The 20,441-nt window shown below is 47.6% G+C and overlaps 7 protein-coding genes across 7 annotated transcripts; 4 read left to right on the plus strand and 3 right to left on the minus strand.

Annotated features, from left to right (window-relative positions):
• Positions 1 to 706: 706 nt before the first annotated feature.
• N7466_003019 (Set1-mediated histone H3-K4 methylation subunit Swd1) lies at positions 707 to 2,446 on the plus strand (the record flags this gene model as incomplete). The annotated part of the gene is made up of 5 exons (XM_057162416.1): positions 707 to 776; positions 830 to 891; positions 998 to 1,086; positions 1,149 to 1,289; positions 1,369 to 2,446. 5 exons carry the CDS (start codon positions 707 to 709, stop codon positions 2,444 to 2,446), a joined length of 1,440 nt encoding a protein of 479 aa, XP_057023531.1.
• Positions 2,447 to 3,482: 1,036 nt separating this feature from the next.
• Positions 3,483 to 4,805, minus strand: N7466_003020 (class I SAM-dependent methyltransferase; the record flags this gene model as incomplete). The annotated part of the gene is made up of 1 exon (XM_057162417.1): positions 3,483 to 4,805. The coding sequence occupies one exon, from the start codon at positions 4,803 to 4,805 to the stop codon at positions 3,483 to 3,485; it is 1,323 nt and encodes a 440-aa protein (XP_057023532.1).
• A 4,601-nt stretch (positions 4,806 to 9,406) lies between these two features.
• On the plus strand, positions 9,407 to 10,201 carry N7466_003021 (uncharacterized protein; the record flags this gene model as incomplete). The annotated part of the gene is made up of 1 exon (XM_057162418.1): positions 9,407 to 10,201. One exon carries the CDS (start codon positions 9,407 to 9,409, stop codon positions 10,199 to 10,201), a length of 795 nt encoding a protein of 264 aa, XP_057023533.1.
• Positions 10,202 to 10,358: 157 nt separating this feature from the next.
• On the minus strand, positions 10,359 to 11,837 carry N7466_003022 (tRNA guanylyltransferase; the record flags this gene model as incomplete). Its single annotated transcript, XM_057162419.1, has 7 exons — positions 10,359 to 10,571; positions 10,632 to 10,736; positions 10,804 to 10,892; positions 10,949 to 11,124; positions 11,208 to 11,441; positions 11,535 to 11,624; positions 11,683 to 11,837. 7 exons carry the CDS (start codon positions 11,835 to 11,837, stop codon positions 10,359 to 10,361), a joined length of 1,062 nt encoding a protein of 353 aa, XP_057023534.1.
• A 226-nt stretch (positions 11,838 to 12,063) lies between these two features.
• Positions 12,064 to 15,547, minus strand: N7466_003023 (Fibronectin type III domain protein; the record flags this gene model as incomplete). Its single annotated transcript, XM_057162420.1, has 3 exons — positions 12,064 to 15,080; positions 15,154 to 15,347; positions 15,432 to 15,547. 3 exons carry the CDS (start codon positions 15,545 to 15,547, stop codon positions 12,064 to 12,066), a joined length of 3,327 nt encoding a protein of 1,108 aa, XP_057023535.1.
• A 757-nt stretch (positions 15,548 to 16,304) lies between these two features.
• N7466_003024 (putative lipin Smp2) lies at positions 16,305 to 18,742 on the plus strand (the record flags this gene model as incomplete). Its single annotated transcript, XM_057162421.1, has 3 exons — positions 16,305 to 16,413; positions 16,499 to 17,753; positions 17,824 to 18,742. 3 exons carry the CDS (start codon positions 16,305 to 16,307, stop codon positions 18,740 to 18,742), a joined length of 2,283 nt encoding a protein of 760 aa, XP_057023536.1.
• A 743-nt stretch (positions 18,743 to 19,485) lies between these two features.
• On the plus strand, positions 19,486 to 20,373 carry N7466_003025 (putative transcription initiation factor TFIID, 31kD subunit; the record flags this gene model as incomplete). Its single annotated transcript, XM_057162422.1, has 1 exon — positions 19,486 to 20,373. One exon carries the CDS (start codon positions 19,486 to 19,488, stop codon positions 20,371 to 20,373), a length of 888 nt encoding a protein of 295 aa, XP_057023537.1.
• Between the last annotated feature and the right edge of the window lie 68 nt (positions 20,374 to 20,441).

Genomic DNA, 20,441 nt, shown 5'->3' on the forward strand with positions numbered 1-20,441 from the left:
TTGTATTAAGCATTTGTACTATCTACTACATACTACAGTGGGCCCCATGGGTGAGCCTGGCCCTGTCCAGAGACTTCACATGCACTTTATATACTTGCAGTACATTCTAAAAATTCATTGTCACCAAGAACAAATTCTACTGTATACTAGTAGTAAAGATCGTATCTGGTATTCCATAGATACGAGAATTTGACCAAATTGAATACCCTGGCTTGTTTAGAGATACATACTACCTTTCAAACACAGAACTGTCATATATATGTTTAAATGTTCCAAGCCTGTTAGACATACATCAATCCATACATATGTGCATGTACTTAGATATGTACATCCACACTGCATACTGATCATTTTATAGTGGGGGAGACTAGCCTATGTCTTCCGAAAAGACCACATGCATTCCTACTTAGCCCCAGGCCTGGAATAACATTTTTAATGAATTTCCAAGGTCAACTTAAATTACGTTGTTGTACTTCCAGATGTCAAGATGCGCCCCTGACACCGCCCTTAAAAACTCGGCAGAATAAACATTTGAATATACCAATCGAGCTTATCGCATCCATGTACATATCGTTGTCATACCTCAGTGCTCAGTCTATGCTGAATGTTGAATGCTCGTTCAAAAAGTCTGTACGCTGTTTTCAGGGTTCCTAGGCTGGGAAATAACTCAGTGCTCTGAGAAAACAGCATCGCTGTTTCCGTCGCGATGAATCTTTCGCTCATTGATCCATTTGTCCTGGCCCAGGAATACCCAGATACCCTGACAGAGAAACTCAGTGCGCGATTGCCAGATTACCCCCTTATATACCTTGGTACTGACCTCAAACAGGCAGCGGTCATGCAACCTGTCTTCGTTTCAACCACACCGGCGACTACCTGGCATCAGGTCGAGTTCGTACACCTCACACCTTACACCTTACACCTCACACTTCACACCTCATACCTTACATGAAAATCGGCCTCAGTACTCGATTACTAATGGGAATACATCGAATAGGTGGATGGCTCTGTGGTGATCTTCGATATTGAAACAAACGGTGTTGCTCGCAAGCTCCAAGGCCACACCCGCCAGATCCAATCTCTCAGGTACTTTACCATACCCCGCAAACAATACCTATTCATGCGCAGCTTGCTAATAGTTTGTCTAGCTGGTCGCGATGTGGTCGCTACCTCCTCACCTCATCTCAGGACTGGAAGTGCATCTTGTGGGACTTGGAAGATGGTTCAAGAATAAGGACCGTGCGATTCGAGGCTCCAGTCTACATTGCCGAGCTACACCCGTTCAACCAGTACAAATTCCATCTTTCCATTTTGACTGTTTTCCATGTATTTGCAGATTGCTAACTTTTAATTCTCACCACCACACAGTCTTCTATTTGTGGCTTCGCTTTTTGAAGACCAACCCGTTCTTGTCGATATTTCCCAAAGGACCCCAATCAAGCGCATTCTCCCCTCCGCCCCTCTCCGTCCCAAACCCACTGATAGCGAAGATGTCGACTCGGCAGCGGCAGCAAAGCAAGCTGCGCAAGATTCGAAACACTCCACCTGCGTTACTATATTCTCGGCATTCGGAAACCACATCATATCCGGTACCTCGAAGGGATGGATCAACATCATCACAACCGAAACCTGCAGAACAATCCACTCCTCACGGCTTTGCAACGGAGTTGTGATCCTCCTCCGTCTTGCACGTAATGGACGAGACCTGCTAGTGAACAGCTCGGACCGCGTCATTCGCACCATCATAATGCCAGACCTTTCCCAACTCGGTATCGACCTCGAAGAATCCAACATCAAGCTGAACGTTGAACACAAATTCCAGGATGTGGTTAATCGCCTAAGCTGGAACCATGTGACCTTTTCATCGACAGGCGAATTCGTGACCGCGACAACCTACATGGGCGCAGATATATACGTTTGGGAACGCCGTTACGGATCCATCGTGAAGATTCTCGAGGGTCCCCGAGAGGAACTCGGCGTGGTAGAATGGCACCCCACACGGCCAATGGTGGTAGCCTGTGGTCTGGAGAGCGGGTGCATCTACACATGGTCGATCATCAGTCCTCAGAAATGGTCTGCTTTAGCGCCGGATTTCGGTGAAGTGGAAGAGAACGTGGAATACATGGAGCGTGAAGATGAATTCGACATCCACCCGGCTGAGCAGGTGCATCAGCGCCGACTGGATCTGGAAGATGAAGAGCCCGATGCCGTTACTGCTGACCCGACCAAGGCCATGACGGATGCAGATCATGCGGGAGCTTTCGGTGTCCCTGTTCTTCTGGACGTGTCGGACAGCGAAAGTGGAGAAGATATCGTCGCCGTCGGTCCTGGTATTTTACGCCGACGGACACCCGGTGCAAGCCGCGAAGCAACGGAGGCCGACGTGGAAAAAGAGCCTCGTGCTAATGGTACCTCCCGGAAGACAGGCCGAAACCGCCGGCGCTGATAGGGTATCTTATTATTAAAAATTCATCTGCATGGGAGACGGCGTTTTGAAACATTGAAGGTTAGGGCTGGCATGGCGCTCAGAGTTGAAATTTTCTATTAATACAATAAGTATCTCCAAGGACTAGGTAGCGGCATGGCAGATGTTCGTTGATATCTTGATAGCCATATAGTGTATTTTTTACATGAATTCTTATGATCACCAATACCCATTGAATAACAAAATCCACATCGTACATGGATGCCCAGATGTAGGAAAATTGATACCCAAGTGCCTAGATTACCACAACCCAGCGATTCGAAGCTGATACTAGAAGAAAGTCCATGGAGATTGAAATTCATAGGATTCATATGTCGTGCACTGGAAATAAGAGCTACACGAAGGTATCAAAACAAAGGCCCAAATAAAGGTTCCAAAGAAGATCATGGAGTCGTCTGGTGAGCAAAATCACACCCGGGTATATATTATCACAAGCCGAAGCAAAAGAAAATTCAGCCCCAAACGCCACGGAAGATGCTAAAGGCAGCGTAGAAAGCAAAGTCATCCGCGCCAAAACTCCCACTCCATCAAGGTAGGTGGATCGGGAGCAGGGATATGAAGTCTCTGGTCATAATCCCTCCCACTTGATGGCCAAAATTGTTGCTGATTTTGATTTGATTGGAAGATCTCATCAGGTCAAAAAAGAAGAAGAGAGAAAAAAGGAGTTGGTCATATTCGCCATCAGTCGGCCCTTGGGGGTTTGGGCATAGACAGACGAGGGCGTATCAAAAGGGGAAATTTAATCGTTAAAAAAAAAAAATTGAAGCGGAGGGTCGGGGCAGAGGTACATTGGTATCAGTAAGGCTTTTCTTTAGGCCTCAACAGACTGACCAATATTGCTTCCGTAAATGAGAGGATACTTGCTCCTGGACGATTTTAATCCCGAGATGAAAAAAAAAAAGTGTCCATCCGACCTCATTCAGCGATAAGGGGAAAAGAAGAAAGAAGAAACACGCGAGAACGCTTCAAGGTACCTCCTGGGTACCAGATCATAAAGCTAATTGGCAAGAGGTTTGCGCGCTTGATAAATATGCAAGATGTTGTAACAGTGGATATCCTTGTTGAACGCTTCTGATTTGACATCGGTGGCCATGCGTTTAATCTTCTCAACTGGCCAGCCGTATGCTCGGCTAAAGGTAGCCAAGCTGAGGGCCTCAATGCTCTCAGACATGGCAAGATTGTACCACCGAGCGACCTTGCGCTCATGTTCGTCATTGTGCCAGGGGTTCAGCGGTAGACCGACCATTTGGTGATCAATTTCTGTGAAGCCGGCTTCTTGCAAGTGACGAACGGCTTCGCGGGAGCTATGCGCGATCGGTCGATTCCGGGATTCGCTAGCATGTTTGAGGGCCGAGTACCAATGTCGCAAGGCCAATCCGTTCATTGATCGATCGTCACAGCGAGGCTCAAAGTCAATTTCTACTTGTTCAAACCAGGCACCTGGACGAAGGTGGGCAAAGATCCGCTGGTATAGGTTCGCCCAGCTTTGAACACTTCCGGATCCCATTTGCAGGTGGATCAGATCCCACGAATCCTCTCCCATTGCCCAGGGACCCTCAAAGTCGAATGGCGCGTGAAAATCGCAGTTTTTGGGCCGATTGGTAGGTTGAATAGGTGCTAAATCGGTTCCAACCACGAACGAATTTGGATATTTGTTGGCAACCTCAATACACCAGATACCCGTGCCGCAACCCAAATCCAAGATGCGCGAGTTCGCAGGATGAGGCGCATATATTAAACCATCCGATGCTCGAGCGACAGTCAGGACTTTGTGAAAGATATCAAGGCGATCTTGTTCTTCTTCGTCACAGGGGAGAAAGTACATCCCCTTGTGATAACCATGGTACATGCGGTCGTTCTCGGAGACTGGAGGGTATTTCTCAGGGATTCTGGATGCATGGTTAATGATTGGATTCAATTCTCCACTGCCCAACCTCCCCTCTTCCATGGAAACATACTTGCGATTGTTGATGATCACCGGCGGTGAGGGGCGCGAATCGTGTGATAAGAGCGAGGCATGGGATGCGACCGAGCCATTACTGGTGAAACGACCGACGCGACGGTCCTTGTCCCGATCCCGATTCCGGTCCCGGTCTCTCTCGGACGGATCTCGATCGGTAATAACGTAGATATCCATGGCGGTGGAGGTTTGTCGCGAGCTGGCCCGGTCGCTGGTGGAGACGGACTGAGAATGATAGTACCTGTGGCGACCGGCATCACTGGCCGGGGTGGATTCGGAAGACTTGTAGCGCTTGGCTGGGGGTGGTGAGGCAGCCATTGGAGGCAAATGGCGATACCGTTGTTCGTCTTCTTGAGGCATTTTGGGAGGGATGGTAGGATTTCCAGAGAAGCACGGTCGGGGAAATTAGGAGGGTCGCACAAGTGAACTTCTGTCGGGTAGAATGACGATTGAACAGCAATGAAGACAAGATGAGGATGGACCCAGCCACCAGAAGCATCCAAAGCACTAACTGGGGATTTGATGTGTGTGATGCAGAAGGTCTTGAATGGACTGCACACCAGTATAATCCACACCACAGACACAATCCACACAACACGCAATGAGCAAGGATGGGGATTGTTCCAACCTGAACTCGAAACGAAGGATTGAAAAAGGGAAGTCGACCCCTCTAACAGCTAATGACTAAATGTCATATCACAAGAGTTGAAAAAGGGAAAAAGGGAATCAAACCCAGAGTTGGCTAAGGTTTGGAAGCTCTTCCGTTTGGGTCCCACGGATCCCAAGGTGGGGAAAGAAGGTGATGCGGGATAAAGCACCCGAACCAGGGGATTTTGGGGGGGGGGGGGGTTTTTTAAAGAAAAGAAAAGAGAAAGAGGGTATAAGCCCAAGAAAACAGAAATATCCTCTAAGAATCTTTAATAAGATAAAAGTCCTCCAAAAGAAAGATCAGGGGGCAGAAAAGCAAAGTTTAACCAAAATGACCAAGTAGTAAAGAGTAACTGGTATGATACATAATCAAAATAACGAGAGTTTTACTAAAACGCGATCATTCGCAAATTGATCCTTGTTCATCCAGTTTGTCGGGTTTTTCTGCATTTCAGCTTAATCGGTACGGTAATTGGGATTTTCCATTTTCCATTTGCAATTTGCAATTTTTTTTTTTCAGGATAAATGATTGTCTCCAGTACATATCTCTCATTGTCCTGATTTTTTATTTTATTTTTGTCATTTTTGTTTTCTCTTCTGATTTTTTCCATTTCCCATGATCGACTGTGACTAAAGGAAAAAAGACCCACTGTTGGCGGGCGGGAACGCGGACCGTCTGGAGCCTAACAATCCCCCTTCTGGATCCTAGAGAAGAGGAGGTAAGAAAAAAAAAATGAAATGAGAAGGAAAAACAAGGGAAAAGAAGAGCCAAGTGACAGAGTACCAGAGTATGTATAGCGTCGTAGTAGGCTGTACGGTGTGTACGGTGTGTATGGGGTATGGAGTGTATAGGGAAAATCCCAAGGGAATGGATGAAGCTAAAATCACCATCACGCCTGGGCTCTTATTTGTAAAGCGAAGGCCCTAAGGGTATCTAAATTTCCCCTAAAATGTTCCCCAAAAATACCACCTTCAATTTCCATACTTAATAGTCCCGCGCAATGCCTGTAAATGCCTGTAAATGCCTGTAAATCCCTGCAATCCTACTTAGAACCCCTCACTCCACGTCCAAAGCACCGGGTCCGTGGTTGCCCTTTTTTTCCCATGAGAAAAAAAAGAGGCAAATAGCCTTGGCCTTTGTTCATTAGTGACAAATACTTCAAGGCCCACAGATCGCTAATCTGACTCGAGTTGGTCCCAGCGCAAGCCTCTTACCCCATCCTGAATGACTTCGCTCAACGCTAACCACATCCAACACTTTGCCCCATCCCGTCAACCTGGTTCCCAGATCATCCCCAAATAACCGGAAATGGGTTACGTACTTCTACACAAAGAGAAACATTCCACTGTGCTTTTTGAAAAATAAAAAATAAAATAAAAAAACATTAAAAAAAATTCCCCAATCCTTATAGTAGTAAGTATTTGAAATTGAATAATCCAGATGAAGAAAATGCTGTCCTAACCATGCCACCTCTCTACATATTCCAGGGTTTCCTTTACTCAAATGCGGTGTGTGTACTCCGTACAAAAATACGAGTAGTGGTTCCCCACTTTCCTTTGGGTTTTCGTGTCGATCGTTACCAATTGAAATCATCTCCACGCCCTCAAACACTGTTTTGCTCACTATTATGTAGCTTTGTACTCTGTAGCATCTTCCCTTTTTGGTACCACCCTCTCCTACCAAGTACAAATTCATCTTAATCTTTAAGCATAAAATTCGCAAACTCTAGCAGGAACCCCCCAGAGCTTCTCCATGTACGTCCTTCATGCATATAAAGAGACAGTGCAGAACTCCGGGACTATGGAGAATCATTCACAAGAACATTGAATACATACAAGGTCTGGTAACTAGGTGCTATTGCCCAGGTCAGAGCCCTTATATGTACAGACATGACGGTCGAGGGCCTTAATCAATACTAAAGCGCTCAAGCTTGTATGTACTGGTAGGTACTATTCACATACATACATTTCAATGTTAGATTACTTTGGGGTCAACTATAACTGAACAACTTTCAAATGTTGAAGCTGCCATCTAATTCCCGATATATATGCATCAGAATCAACCTTCAGAAACCTTGAAATGACTGAAGAATACCAGAATACTAGTTCTTTCCTCAAGTGCTCTGGAGTTAAGATCATTCATTTGAATTTCCAGGACGGCCTAGTCGCTCTGTGTTTCACCACCTGCACAGACTTTCACTTAGCCGCTCTTCCAAGATTCAATGTTGCTGATCTAAAGATCAACTTGGGGGCCAAAACAACCTTGGAAGGCACATCTGGGTCCACTCCCCCAATCAACAACCCTGAAAATGGCAGCACTTGTTCACGATTAGCTCTTGAGGCTACAGTATGTGTAGAGGACGGTGGATCGCGTTGCCAAGGTTCGGCAAACTCCTCCTGGACTTTTTCTGTTTCACATTGGACGCAATCCCTGGTCTTCAGCTCCCTTGCAGGGTTTACGGTCAAGCACGCGAACGCGAACGCGAATCACTCGGAATCACTCACCTCTCCACTTTTCGCTTCGCTGCACAAGGTTTGGTTGGATGACCCCGTCGGGATTTGCTCTGTCGATCGCGCTTTTTGCACCCAAGTGGCCAAGCCACTCGTCATTTAAGATCCCTTGAAGAAGGGTGCCAGGGATTGGTTAATCTACGTATCATAAATCTACACATACGGTATGCGGCGTATGCCTGACATTTCATTACTTCTCCCCCCCCCCCCCCCCCCCCAGTTTTAACTATTTATAGTTAGTTCATAATAGTCACCGCTTATGTCAGAATTGATCTATCCCAAAATTCTGCCTTGTCCTGTCCTTTCTTGTTCAAGATCAGCACTGCCATTGACGTATCAGCCTACTTGTCACTCAGCAGGAAATTGATCAACTTGTTCATCACATCTAGCAGGAAGATCTGTCACCTCTCTCTGGAATACTGCGCAGAGAGCTCAGGCCTAAAGTATTTAATATTCTGGTCTCACTTGAGCAAGGAGTTGTCTACAGGCCCTACATGCAAGATTCATTCATTGAACGAGAAAAATTGAACCTTGGAAGTTGCCTCGTCACTTTGAGCGGACAACATTCTATACCTGCTAATATGTACATAACTCCGAGGTTTCACGATGTCTGTATATATCCCAGGTGCCGGTATGGCCCGTCCAGATCATCCCTTTAAAAAAGTTATAAAATTGTAATCACACTACCATCTTCTCCACAAGCAAATTTCCCGACCGATCGACGAGATTGATGTCGCTGTATATGTTCAAAATTGCGATGCCATTGATGGGTACTCTGAGCCAGCGGGGATCTTCAGTGGTAATAAACCAGGAGAAATGCGTATGATAAACCCGTTCCTTCTCATGAATCCCTTGTCGTGAGTTCTGCAAATCCCCCCATTCGTGAGCTTTGTTCCAAGCCCCTGGAGATTTATGTGCACCCCAGGTTGTTGTCGGCTCCGGGGTTGACAACACCCCAGTACATAGACTATACAGGTATATATTCAGGGATCAGCTCGGCGGCCATCGGAGAATTTCTGCACGTTAATGCAAGGATACCAGTGGGTCGTACTTAGGATATAGACGTAGGTAAACACGGTCTGGCCTGGCGGTTGTTTGCTGGTTACTACCTGCTGTGTAGCATTGGGAGCTAGTTTCCTTCCGATGGTAGGTAAGCACGAGGCCATGCCAACAAGGATTTTTTTACTCTCACTTGGCGACGAACCGTCAGCTCTGCTCTTCTACATAGGTTTCAGTAGGCGTTGGTGCTATATTCCCTCTGGAGGTGGGCCCGATTGAGAAACCTCTTCCTAGTGTTTGTTGATGAGCGCTAACCGAAGCCAGCCTCGATCATCTCATGTGCAGACTGGTGATGAAGTCAAATTTCATTCTCACCTTTGAGACATGTGTGGCTTTCAATCACCCAAAATATTCAGTCCGGATGTCGCAACTACGGTTACATTCCCCAATCGACTTCTTCTCATGTTGTACAATGTCCACTCGAGAATGAGACTTTCCCGACTCTGAGTTATGCTATGGTTGCTAATACTTGCTATCGTAAGCATGTCATGTGACTCCTTATCTTCTGAGGCCTTATCGCCCAGGAACCAATTTTTTTATCGGTCTTATCCACCGACTTTTTCCTTCTTACCAAGGGATCCAAATACCCTCGAAGAATTTTTCCCTGACAGTCTATCACAAGGGAAGGAAAGCATCTACGTCTTCTGAATAGATCTGTCTCTATACTTTCGGCCTCTGAGACCGTCTTATCCCGAGCCCACCATATCCACCATATCCACCTCGAAAGAACTCCTCGCTTCATAATGGACGCTGAGGCCTACCTCAAGCGCCACGGCTGGTCCGGTCCCGGCAACCCACTGAACAAGAACGCTCGCCCAGGTCCACACGGTGGTCTGGGCCTTACACGCCCTATTCTCGTCGCGCGAAAGCAGAACAACCACGGTGTTGGAAAGAAAGTGACCAAGGACTCTGCGACGAACCAATGGTGGCTGCGTGGATTCGAAGATGCGCTGAAGAGCGTAGGCGAAGAGAAAACCGAGACATCTGCCTCAACTTCGAACGCGCTCACAAGTGAACTATACCGCTTTTTCGTTCGCGGAGAAGGTCTCGCTGGCACACTTCATGACGACAAATCCTCCAAGTCAAAGTCCTCCAAGTCCAAGCGCAAGCGCGATGACGAAGATGAGGGCGATCGCAAGGCAGCCAAGAAGCAGGAGAAGGCTGCCCGGAAAGAGGAGAAGCTCAAACGACGGAAATTGAAGGAGGAGTCTGAGACTGTCTCTGCCTCGAGTGATTCCGGGGAAGAGAAGCGCAAGGAGAAGGAGAGTAAGGAGGAGCGCCGGGCAAGACGGAAGGAAAAGAAAGAGAAGAAGTTGAAGAAGTCTGCCGAGGAAGACTATCCCACACCGGTGTCGATGGAAGAAGAATCGGATCTGAATGCCACTGAATCTTCAACCCGAACAAAGGATAAGAAGAACAAGGAGAAGAAGGAGCAGAAGAGCAAGACAAGCAAAAATACCAAGGAAAGCGATGAAGACACAGACTCAAAGAAGTCTAAAAAGGAAAAGAAGGAAAAAAAAAGGTCCAGAAGCACCTGATCTTAATACGCATTGGACATAGTATATAGCATAGACTTTACATACGCGTTCACTCGCGATCAAGATACCCATTTTATTTGGCGAAGATGACACAAAGAATAGAAGAAACCCAGATTCTTTCTCCCCCTGCGTCTTCACGATTGACTTTCCATCAATATCAGTTCTGTGGCAACTTGCCTGGTGTCCCGGACAAAATCCACGGCCTTCTCGCCCAGAAATCGTCCTTAATGATGTCAACATGATCGACTACCACCTGTGCCTTGCGACGCAGTTTCTTCAATTTATCCTGCTGTGACCTTGACTGAGTAGCCTCTGGAACTGAAGCCTCATTGTCCGTCGAGGGAGTAGCCTTGGGCTCCACAAGCTCATACTGAATGAAATCTGTTAGAGATTGAACCTTCCATTGGAGCAAACATGATCTTGATCTTACCTGACGGTAGAGCACACTGCCTTTCTTGTACATCTCCCCTTCATTATTGTAGTTGATCCCAAACCGCTTGAAAAGGATCTCGTTTTTGTCCCCAGATACAGTGCCCTGGTATCAAGTCAACAAAAGAATATCTCGCAATGGTGTCAATTCATCGACAAGAACAAAATCGTACCTTGAGCTCTTGTTCCGCATCGGTGTTGCTCATACCACCTTGCAGAACCATAGTCCAGAATGTAGTATTGTAGAGGTTGTTGATATGACCTAAACGTTATATATCAGCAACCTTAATTCACAAAGCTGAACAGAAAGAAACTTACAATCAACCTGCCTCCAACTCATGTAATCCCGTAGAATACGTGAGTTTGGGTAAACGACCGCTCGTCCATCAAAGGATGGGAGGTATGGCGGCGCTAGTGGGGTAGAAGGGAAATATGTGGGCCACAGATAGATATAGTATGCTGTGAAGGTCGAGACGATGGTTGTAACCAATTTCCTGGAACAACGAAATCGATTTATCTATAGTCAACGCAGTGTTCTTAAAGATTAGAAGAGAGGGCATAAATGGCCATTACTTACGCGTTTCGTCGCTCAAAGAGCTGACAACTTGGAGAGAAGACAAAACTGGGATCGTATCGGTCAGAATCGAACATGAACATGAGCAAGAATGGTGGAAAATACCTAAACTCGTCACTGACGCCATAGGCAATACATAGATCGGGAAGATCTTTCATGACCTCGACAGCGGCGGCATTCATGAGATCAAGCGCACGCCGATCATTAGGTTTTTGGAAAGCATAGTGATCCGAGAGCCTACAACGGTTAGATCAAAAGAAAGAATGAGCCATCAGGCAGAGGCCAACTTTAGAAAATTTACAGCTCTCGAGGAACTTTGGGGGAACCTACTTGTGAAAGCCTCTTCCGTCAATGCGAACCACAATCCACGTGCTGGGCAGCAATGGATCGGACTGCTCAAAGTCCTTGACGTACTCGAATCTGTGTTGATTAGCGCAAATAAGGAAGAAAAATACTTTAAAATGATTGGATCTTATACTTGGAGTTTGCCATATCTGGGGGTGAAATATGCAGTGGTGTCGGGGGAGTAGATTTCTCATCGTCATTTTGTGCGCACGATAAGAGCCACCAGTTGACGGGGGGCCGCTTACCCCACCAAACCAAGTTCACATATTGGGTTGCCCTTGCCAACATTGTGGCATCCTCTCGAAGTGTTATCAGTGGTCCCAAGGGGTTTAAGTTACAATAAGAACATCTGGAGGGAAAATTTCGAGAAGAATATTGACTAATAGATTGTGTAAGAAGCGGTCGCTATTGACATGTGTCTCGGTTCAACCGATGCCCGTTGAGGTGTATGTAAAAATGCAGTATCTAAGAAAAAACTAAAACAACAGTGAAGAGACGAAGACTAACCAAGAGATCAGGATGAAGGAATCTCTGGGATTTCTGGGATTTCTTCATCACCGGCCTCACTAGCTAGCTCGCTTGTCTCACTCGCCTTGTCGGATTTTCGCGACTTGCGAGAGAAAAACCCAAGACTACTGCGAGTAGATCGGTCCGCAGATGGCGCGCTAGAGATTGTGCTATCAATACTCTTCGCTAGCTGAGCCTCACTGGCTGCATCTTCATCGATATCTGTTTGTGAAGACTCCCCCTTCTTCGAAAATAATCCAGACCGGTCTTTCCAAGAGCTAAACTTGCTCGAACTACCCTTCCGGGTGATCTTGCGAATAAATGACTCCTTGGATGCGTTGTCCGCGGATGTACCAGATGGCATTCGTTCCAAGGACTCGTATGATTCGCCCGTGAAATGAGAGAATGATCGAGAGGTACGAGGCTCAGAAGGAGACCCGTCGTCGACATGAAGGTCAAAGGGTACATCAGATTCATCTTTATCCTTCTCTCTCTCCCTATCAGATCTTCTGCTTGCAAACATCCCTCTGAATGATGGTGCAGCTGGATTGAGCTTCGGTGTGATAGGTCGATGGGAAGAGGATGGGCGGGTACCAATTGGCGCTTGCAATGGCCGATGATGTCGATCATACGTATCCTCGACAAAATCAGGCTCACCAGTCAATCCCAAAGGAAGATGACCAGAGGACCCATATTGGAATGAGGGTCGGCGAGAAGGTGCCCGTGACCATGTTGAGGGCGACGTCCAATCCAGCCCAAGAGGACTGTTGCGATGGCCCATTTGATCCGTAGACGGCCACCCAAAATGACGGTTATCAGTAGATGGGTGGGGAAGCTGATTCGGATTGTCGAAGGAAAACGTGGATGACGGCCGCGGGGATAGAGAGCCGCGTCGAACGCCACCACCACCACCACCGCTACCACCACCACCACCACTGCCACTGCCACCACCGAGAAGAGAGGACGGGTCAATGGGGTCATGACGTGGGCTGAATTGGTTATATCCAGTGCTCAAGTCGGAATTTCCTCCACGACTGCCAGCACCACCAAACCCAAACTTGCTAGAGGAGAAGATATTTGAAAAGGCAGCTCTCCGCGAAGGCGCATGATCAGACGAGCTGTCCGTAGTGACGCCAGTGGTGTTGCTTCGAGGGAAAAGTGACATTGCATTTGCCCAGTTACCAGTATAGCTCAGTCTTCGACGTCGGGATCCGATTGGATCTAGTTCATCAACATTCCGTGGGAAAGATTGACTTTGTCCAGGTTTCAAAGTACCCAACATAGGTGGTCCATCGGCCAGCGTCTTTCCACGTGGTCGGTGGAATCCAAAGATCCCAGAAAGTCGTCGAGAAGCGCTTTTCGGCGCCTCTTCGGCAGCAGCAGATGACTGTCCTGGTTGGGAACCAGAGTCCTGTCGATGACGGGTCTCCAATGGGCTTGCAAATAAACTGCCAGGCCTACTCCCAGAAGAAACAGGAGAGACAGGACCATGCCCAAACCCATCCAAAGGCATCATGTTAGACAAATCCATATTGGAAAATCGCGTGTGGTGAGAAGGGCGTGGGTATTCGGGTGATGATTCCTCGTCTCCAAGCAGGTCTGATGGCAGCAAGGCATCGGCTCGGGGGCTCATCTGCGGATTACTGAACGTGGCTTCTGCATCAGAGCGCATGATCTCCGGTGGATCAGAGAGACTCGGAAGAGTCATACCATTGTTAATGTTGAAGAAGGTAGATGTTGGAGGGAATGTGGGAGAGTTGGAAGAAGGTGGGAGGGAGTTGTTATTGTTGTTGTTGATCCCGGGGAACGTCGAGTCGATACCTGGGTAATTCAAAGAGGAGGAGAAATTGCTCACTAAAGAGCTGCGATGACGACGGGGCCGAATTGTCGCTGAATTGGACATGTCCAGGTCCAAAGGCGGCAAAGAAAATGGACCAGAGCTGCCAGGACGTTGCGTAGTAAGCCATTTCAACCGCTCCTGGGCTTCTTGATATTGCTGTTGGGCCTGTGCATGGAGATTGACGAGCGTAGCGTATCGAGCGTGGAGCTCGCCTAGCTTCATTTCCCATTGTCGAGCCCGCTCATTATCAATTCGGTCCAGTTCCTTCCCATCCTCGTTATCACCACCCTGAAGACCTTGTCGTTCATCCTCTAATTTCTTGATCCGGCCTCCCTTATCTTGAATTTCTTCATCGATCAATTTCATCTCCGCCTGCTCCTTCGCAATCTTCTTGCGAACTTCTTCGCCTCGAGTCTCACCATCTTCCTCTAATCGGGTCTTGTCTTCTTTGGCCTGTGCAGCATCCGAAGCCATCCGGGCAATCCGTTCTTGCCATCGGACGATATCGTTCTTGCGTTTCTTGCGCTCGGCTTCTTTCTGCTGAAGAAGTCTCATGCGTTTGGATTTCTCGCCCTGCACAGAGCGATTGACACTCTCTAGTTTCGAGACGTGCTTTTTGAGATCTCCACTGACTTCATCCTTCTCCTTGACCCGTTTCTTCAACTCGTCACGATGCTTTTCTAGCTCTCTAAGCATGACAATATGCTCGTCTTCCTCCTCAGTCACTTGTTTTTCCGTGTTTTCATTTTCTTGTTGTAACGCTTTTAATCGATCGGCGAGTTGTTCCAGACTTCCATCGCGATCATTCTTAAACACGCCTTTATGCAATTCATCGTGCCCGTGTGCAAAATCTGCCGATCCAGTGGTTGCGGGGGAAAGTTTGCGCCCGGCGGATGGTCGCTTCCCTGGTAATTGTCCGGCGCTATGTTCGCGGGCCATCACCGGGGCAGATGGAGTTGGTAGGCCGGCCGTGGATCGTGGAATTGATGCTCGAATCGTTGGACCGCCGGTGGGAGCATCTTGTTGGGATCGGGACAAGGGAAGAGATTTCGTTCGGACGTGGAGGATCGCACTTGGGGTCTGAAAATTTGCTGCGCTGACGGATAGAACACAAATGTGATAAATGCTCCCAGGAATGAGATTTAATATTTCCACCGCGGTCTCTGCGCGTTTCGACTCGCCCACTTTGAGTTACATTAGTTTTTGTCTTGTTTCCGCGGAGGCGGGGGGTTTGAGAGTGGAAAATCAAATATTCACCTTTGACATTATTCACTTGAATGATATGTTTATGTATGGAATTGTGAAAATCGGGTTGTTTCCAGGCTAGGCGGATCTCACGAGCTGTGATCTCTTCGAGGGTGACTTCTGGCGGCGGCGGAATATCGAGACCCAATTTCTCCACGAGAAGCTCATTGGGCGTTTGGCATACTTGCCATGCACGATATAAAAGCCTGTATATGTATCAGCAAAACTGTGGCTTGCCAGGGAGAAAAAAAAATCCACCCAAAAAGGACGGAATTGACTTTCTAACTCACCAAATCAGGGCCCATAAAATGGAGACCGCTAGGAAGAGAGCCATCACGCCTCGCACCCTAACTCGGGGAATGACGGTCGGGTAGGCGTCAAAGGCGTTGTACAGTGGCTCATACATCCCAGCGTCAACTACCCATGGACGCGGGGTGAGCCGGAGGAGGAGGGGGGGAGAAGAAGGAGGAGGAAGAGGAATAGAGAAGTTGGAGAATCAGAGGAGGCCTTGATTCTTGATCGACCTTCCCTCCAAAGAGGGAGTGGGACAAGGATTGCACGTGACATGGAGTGTTTAGTCAGGGTCTGCCTAATTAGGGCTAGCGGGATCAGAAGTAGAACGATCGGCCACTAGTCCGGATGAGGATTAGCGTAGATACCTGTGAAAAATGACCAGATTCCATTCGCGCGGTTTGCAGCCTCGGCAACTTTTCCTTTGCCTTGTTGGCCGCTTACTTAAGAATCGGTTGGGCGTTGAATGTTGATGAGCCAACAGGTCTCCGGGGATGACCGGTTAAATCGATTTATTGGGGGAACCTAATAATATCGACTTGGCTTTGATTTCCTTTTTCCTTTCAATACTATTTCTGTTCTGATCTATCATTTTTTGGGGAAAGACGTTGTTGATTTCCCACTCATCAGTGGCGGCGGGTTTCAGATATTCCTTGCATTGTCAGCTGAGTGTCACATGGATGAGCGGGATTCCTCCAATTTCTTGATTCTTACTACTCCTCATCATCCTCCCCTCCGACTGATCTGAAAACCCTCCTCCTCCACTTTAGTTCAGCCATTTCCTTTCATTTTTCACAAAATCATTAGAAAACCTGCTCCTCACTTGTTCATAATAAGGTGTTGGCCGAGGGTGCTTGACCCAACTCGGCAAGATGCAGTACGTCAGAAGCCTTAGCGGTTCGGTGTCGAAGACATGGAATTCGATCAACCCCGCCACCTTGAGCGGAGCTATTGATGTGATTGTCATAGAGCAAGAAGATGGTGAGTTCTTCAAAAAGAAGTCTTGTTGGAAATTGTGTCTTGTCCATGCGGAAGATCTAATGTTGTCTTCTTCTGTTACAAAAAGGAACCCTTGCCTGCTCGCCCTTTCATGTTCGTTTTGGAAAATTCTCGCTTTTGCGCCCATTTGAGAAGAAAGTGGAATTCAAGGTCAATGGAATCAAACAACAATATGCAATGAAGTTAGGAGAAGCAGGTGAAGCTTTTTTTGTATTCGAAACCACCGACGAGATCCCCGCATCACTGCAAACTTCCCCGCTGGTATCACCCGCTACCAGTCCAAAAGTTCCCACCGAAGAGGGCTTTGGGTCATCGCTTCAGGAACCAGAATTTTTGGACCTGGAAAAAAATGATGACGTGGTGTCCGAGGGGGCGAAAACCCCACCCAGCATTCCCATATCACGACAGTCGCGAGCTGCAACCGATCTAGGCACAATGACACCATTGTCGCGGTCTCCAGACGACTCAGATCTAAGCCATGATCCATTCAATACCCATCACCGAAACAAACCTTCTCTCGACCATTCGGTATCCGAGGGTTTATTGTCGACTAGCCTCCCCCGGGCTACAACCGAACAGTTATCTTCTTCTCCAACAGGCTCTTCCGTCGTGCCCCTGGATGAAGATGCCGAACGAGCTCGTTCTCGTAGTCCACCTCCGCTATCTGTAGAAGAAGCGATGTCTCGCGCCATTTCATTGTCGAAGAAACTGACTGGATCTAACATCCAATCGCATGTCACGGAAACAGGCGACCTTATGTTGGATATGACCGGCTACAAAAGCAACGAAGAAGATGCTCTTCGAGCAGAGGTTCTCGCCCGCAAGATTCTTGCAGAGGAATTGGAAGGGAGCTATGATATTGGTGCACTTATTGGAGCCGACGAACATGGAAACCTCTGGATCTATAGTAGTGAAGAGGCAAAAGGAGCCGCCGATCGGAGGGCTGCCATCAATTCCATGCGACCCAACACAGTCCTGAATGATGATGCAATTTCGGACCCAGGATACCACAGTGAGGGTGAGCATCATGTTACATCGGAGCTACCTATTGGCGTTCGCCATCATCGAACCAAGTCAGATGTCCAGCCTGGCTTCCCAACACCCCCTCAAACACCAATGCATGATTCGTTTGCTATTGAAACTACTCGCAACTACGCCAAGACATTGCGGTTGACTAGTGATCAACTTAAGGCCCTTCAATTGAAGCCAGGCGCCAATATCATGTCTTTCAGTGTGAACAAGGCGACATGTACTGCATCAATGTATCTGTGGAACGGAAACACCCCACTTGTGATTTCCGATATCGATGGAACAATTACAAAGTAAGTCACTATGAAAAGAAAACTTGCTGAGAGTCGAGAAACAAAAAAGCTGACCCAAAAACCCTTTCAGGTCCGATGCATTGGGTCATGTTTTGAATATGATTGGACGTGACTGGACTCATACTGGAGTCGCCAAATTGTACACTGAAATCGTGAATAATGGCTATAATATAATGTACCTGACCAGTCGATCCGTTGGTCAGGCTGATAACACACGAGCATACCTTTATGGTGTCAACCAGGACGGATATCGACTTCCCCGAGGCCCTGTTATCTGCAGCCCAGATCGGACAATGGCAGCATTGAGGCGAGAAATTTATCTCCGAAAGCCAGAAGTGTTCAAAATGGCATGCCTTCGAGATATTCTCAATCTATTTTCTGGGAAGGAAAATCCATTCTACGCTGGGTTTGGCAATCGATTGACCGATGCCTTGAGTTATCGAACCGTCAATATTCCGTCCACGCGAATCTTCACCATCAACTCTAATGCCGAGGTTTCCCTGGATCTGCTCAGTCTCAACAAGTACAAGAGCAGCTATGTCACCATGCAAGAGTTGCTTGATCATTTCTTTCCTGCCACTAGCCTTCTCGTTCATTCGGGTGGTGAAGAATACACAGATTTCACCTACTGGCGAGATACACCCCAGAATCTGGATGATTTCTCAACCACTGATAGTGAGGATGAAGATGAGGATGAGGATGAGGAAGCAGGCGATGATGATGATGATGATGAAGATGCAGATGAGGCAGATTATGAGGACGACGAAAGCGATGGCGAGGAATATGAGGAAGGCACTGATCTTGGTGCTAGCTACCTCTCTCAAGGCTCTGTCTTGTCTAACCCCGCCGGATCAATCTTGGAATCCGTGGAAGGGGATCCAAACCCTCTGGACCTTGAAACTGATGCCGAGGAAGATGAGGGTCTGCCTGAAATGATCAAACCTACGGATATCAAAACTCTACCAATTCGTCCCAAGTCTTCATTCTAACAAAAGAGATGACTGTGGATCCATTCATAACCATGACGTTCAACATGTCTCGACACACCCCGACTTACATTTTTTGCGAGTTCTTAATTCAACTAGAACGTGGTGAGAGGATTTTTTTTTCTTAACTTCTTTCTTTCTTTTTTGTTTTGACAAAGAGATACCCTGTTCAACCTTTTTGTTTTGCATGCAGATACTCGGTGTTAGACCTTACATTATCATATACAACTTGTCGCCCGCATTTGCGTTCATGGCGTTTTTGAAACATCTGTTTATAATAACCATGTATAGCACCATAGTTTTCGCATGGGAAAATTGATCTAGCTGAACAGTATTCAATACACATGATCCTATAGAACAGAAAACACAAAGCATTAGATAGATGAAGTAGTAAAAAAAAAAAAAAAGAACAAGAAATGTATCGATGAAGATGAAGTTCGAAGTTTCCTAAACCGGTTAGCGTTCTATCGGAGCTCCAGCGCTCTTTTCGACTTCACCAAGTTCCGACCCGTCACGTCTCTTTTCACTTTCACCTTAAGCCTCCACTTCGTTTAAACCCCCTTCGCGTCTATCTGAACAAAATTACTTTTACTAGTGATGTTATAGATTGTTCATAGGTCATTTACCTAGCCGGCCGCCTGAACCTGTCCTTACTTCAGCTTTGCGACTGGGCTATCTCTTCTTAATCTTCACCCGCGCACGACTCCTCCCCTCTGACCTCATTTGAAACTACAATCTTCACCAATATGGCTTCTCCCAGTCAGGCCCAGGGCTCTGGGCTGACGACTCAGCCTCCTACACCACCTCCCGAATCAGGAGTCAACGGCGCCTCTGCTCCAGCTGCCCCAGCACCCACTTCGCAACCATCCACTGTCCCCGCGACAGCACCGAGCACATCAACAGGAAACCCACCACAAATCCCCGGAACCTCCTTACAAGACAGCGGTAAAACGCGCCGTCCACGTGATGTGCGCTTGGTCCACATGCTTCTCGCATCACTTGGCGTAACAGCATACCAAGATCGCGTACCCCTCCAACTCCTGGACTTTGCCTACCGCTACACTTCAAACGTACTCCAAGATGCTGTGCATCTCGCTACGGAAGGATATGCAGGTGCAGTGGGTGATGCTGCTGGGAACACGGGCAAGAACGCTACCTCCGCGGAGGTAAACGGTGTTTCGCTCCCAGCACTGCGACTGAGCATTGCATCGCGACTACACTACCAATTCCAGACTGGGTTACCGAAGGAATTCCTGATGGATGTTGCGTCGGAAAGGAATCGTATTGCGCTCCCTGGTGTTTCGAGAGGATTTGATGCTGCCACGCCCGGTGGGCCTAATGGAGCACCGGCAGCTGCGGCGAACCAAAGCGTCATGATGGCTGGTATGCGATTGCCACCTGAGCGATTCTGTCTTACAGGAATGGGCTGGAATATGAAAGACGAGTGGGATAGTGAGGGTGAAGAAGAGGAAGAGGAAGAAATTCCAGATGCCCCACCGCAAGGTGCTGGCGAGGAAGGGGAGGACGGAGAGGATGAGGATGAAAATGATGGCAAGATGGAAGATATTTTCGGTGAAGACACTACCATGGGCGAAGCGGGTGATGACGAGGACCAGAAGATGAATGATGTTTAGGTCTCGTTTTACAATTTTTTGTTTTTCTTCTTCTTCTCGTCTGCTTTAGCTATGGTTGGATGGCGTTT

This window comes from Penicillium verhagenii, assembly GCF_028828195.1.
Source record: "Penicillium verhagenii strain IBT 33310 chromosome Unknown utg000004l_segment0_segment0, whole genome shotgun sequence".
NCBI classification, from domain to species: Eukaryota; Fungi; Ascomycota; class Eurotiomycetes; order Eurotiales; family Aspergillaceae; genus Penicillium; species Penicillium verhagenii.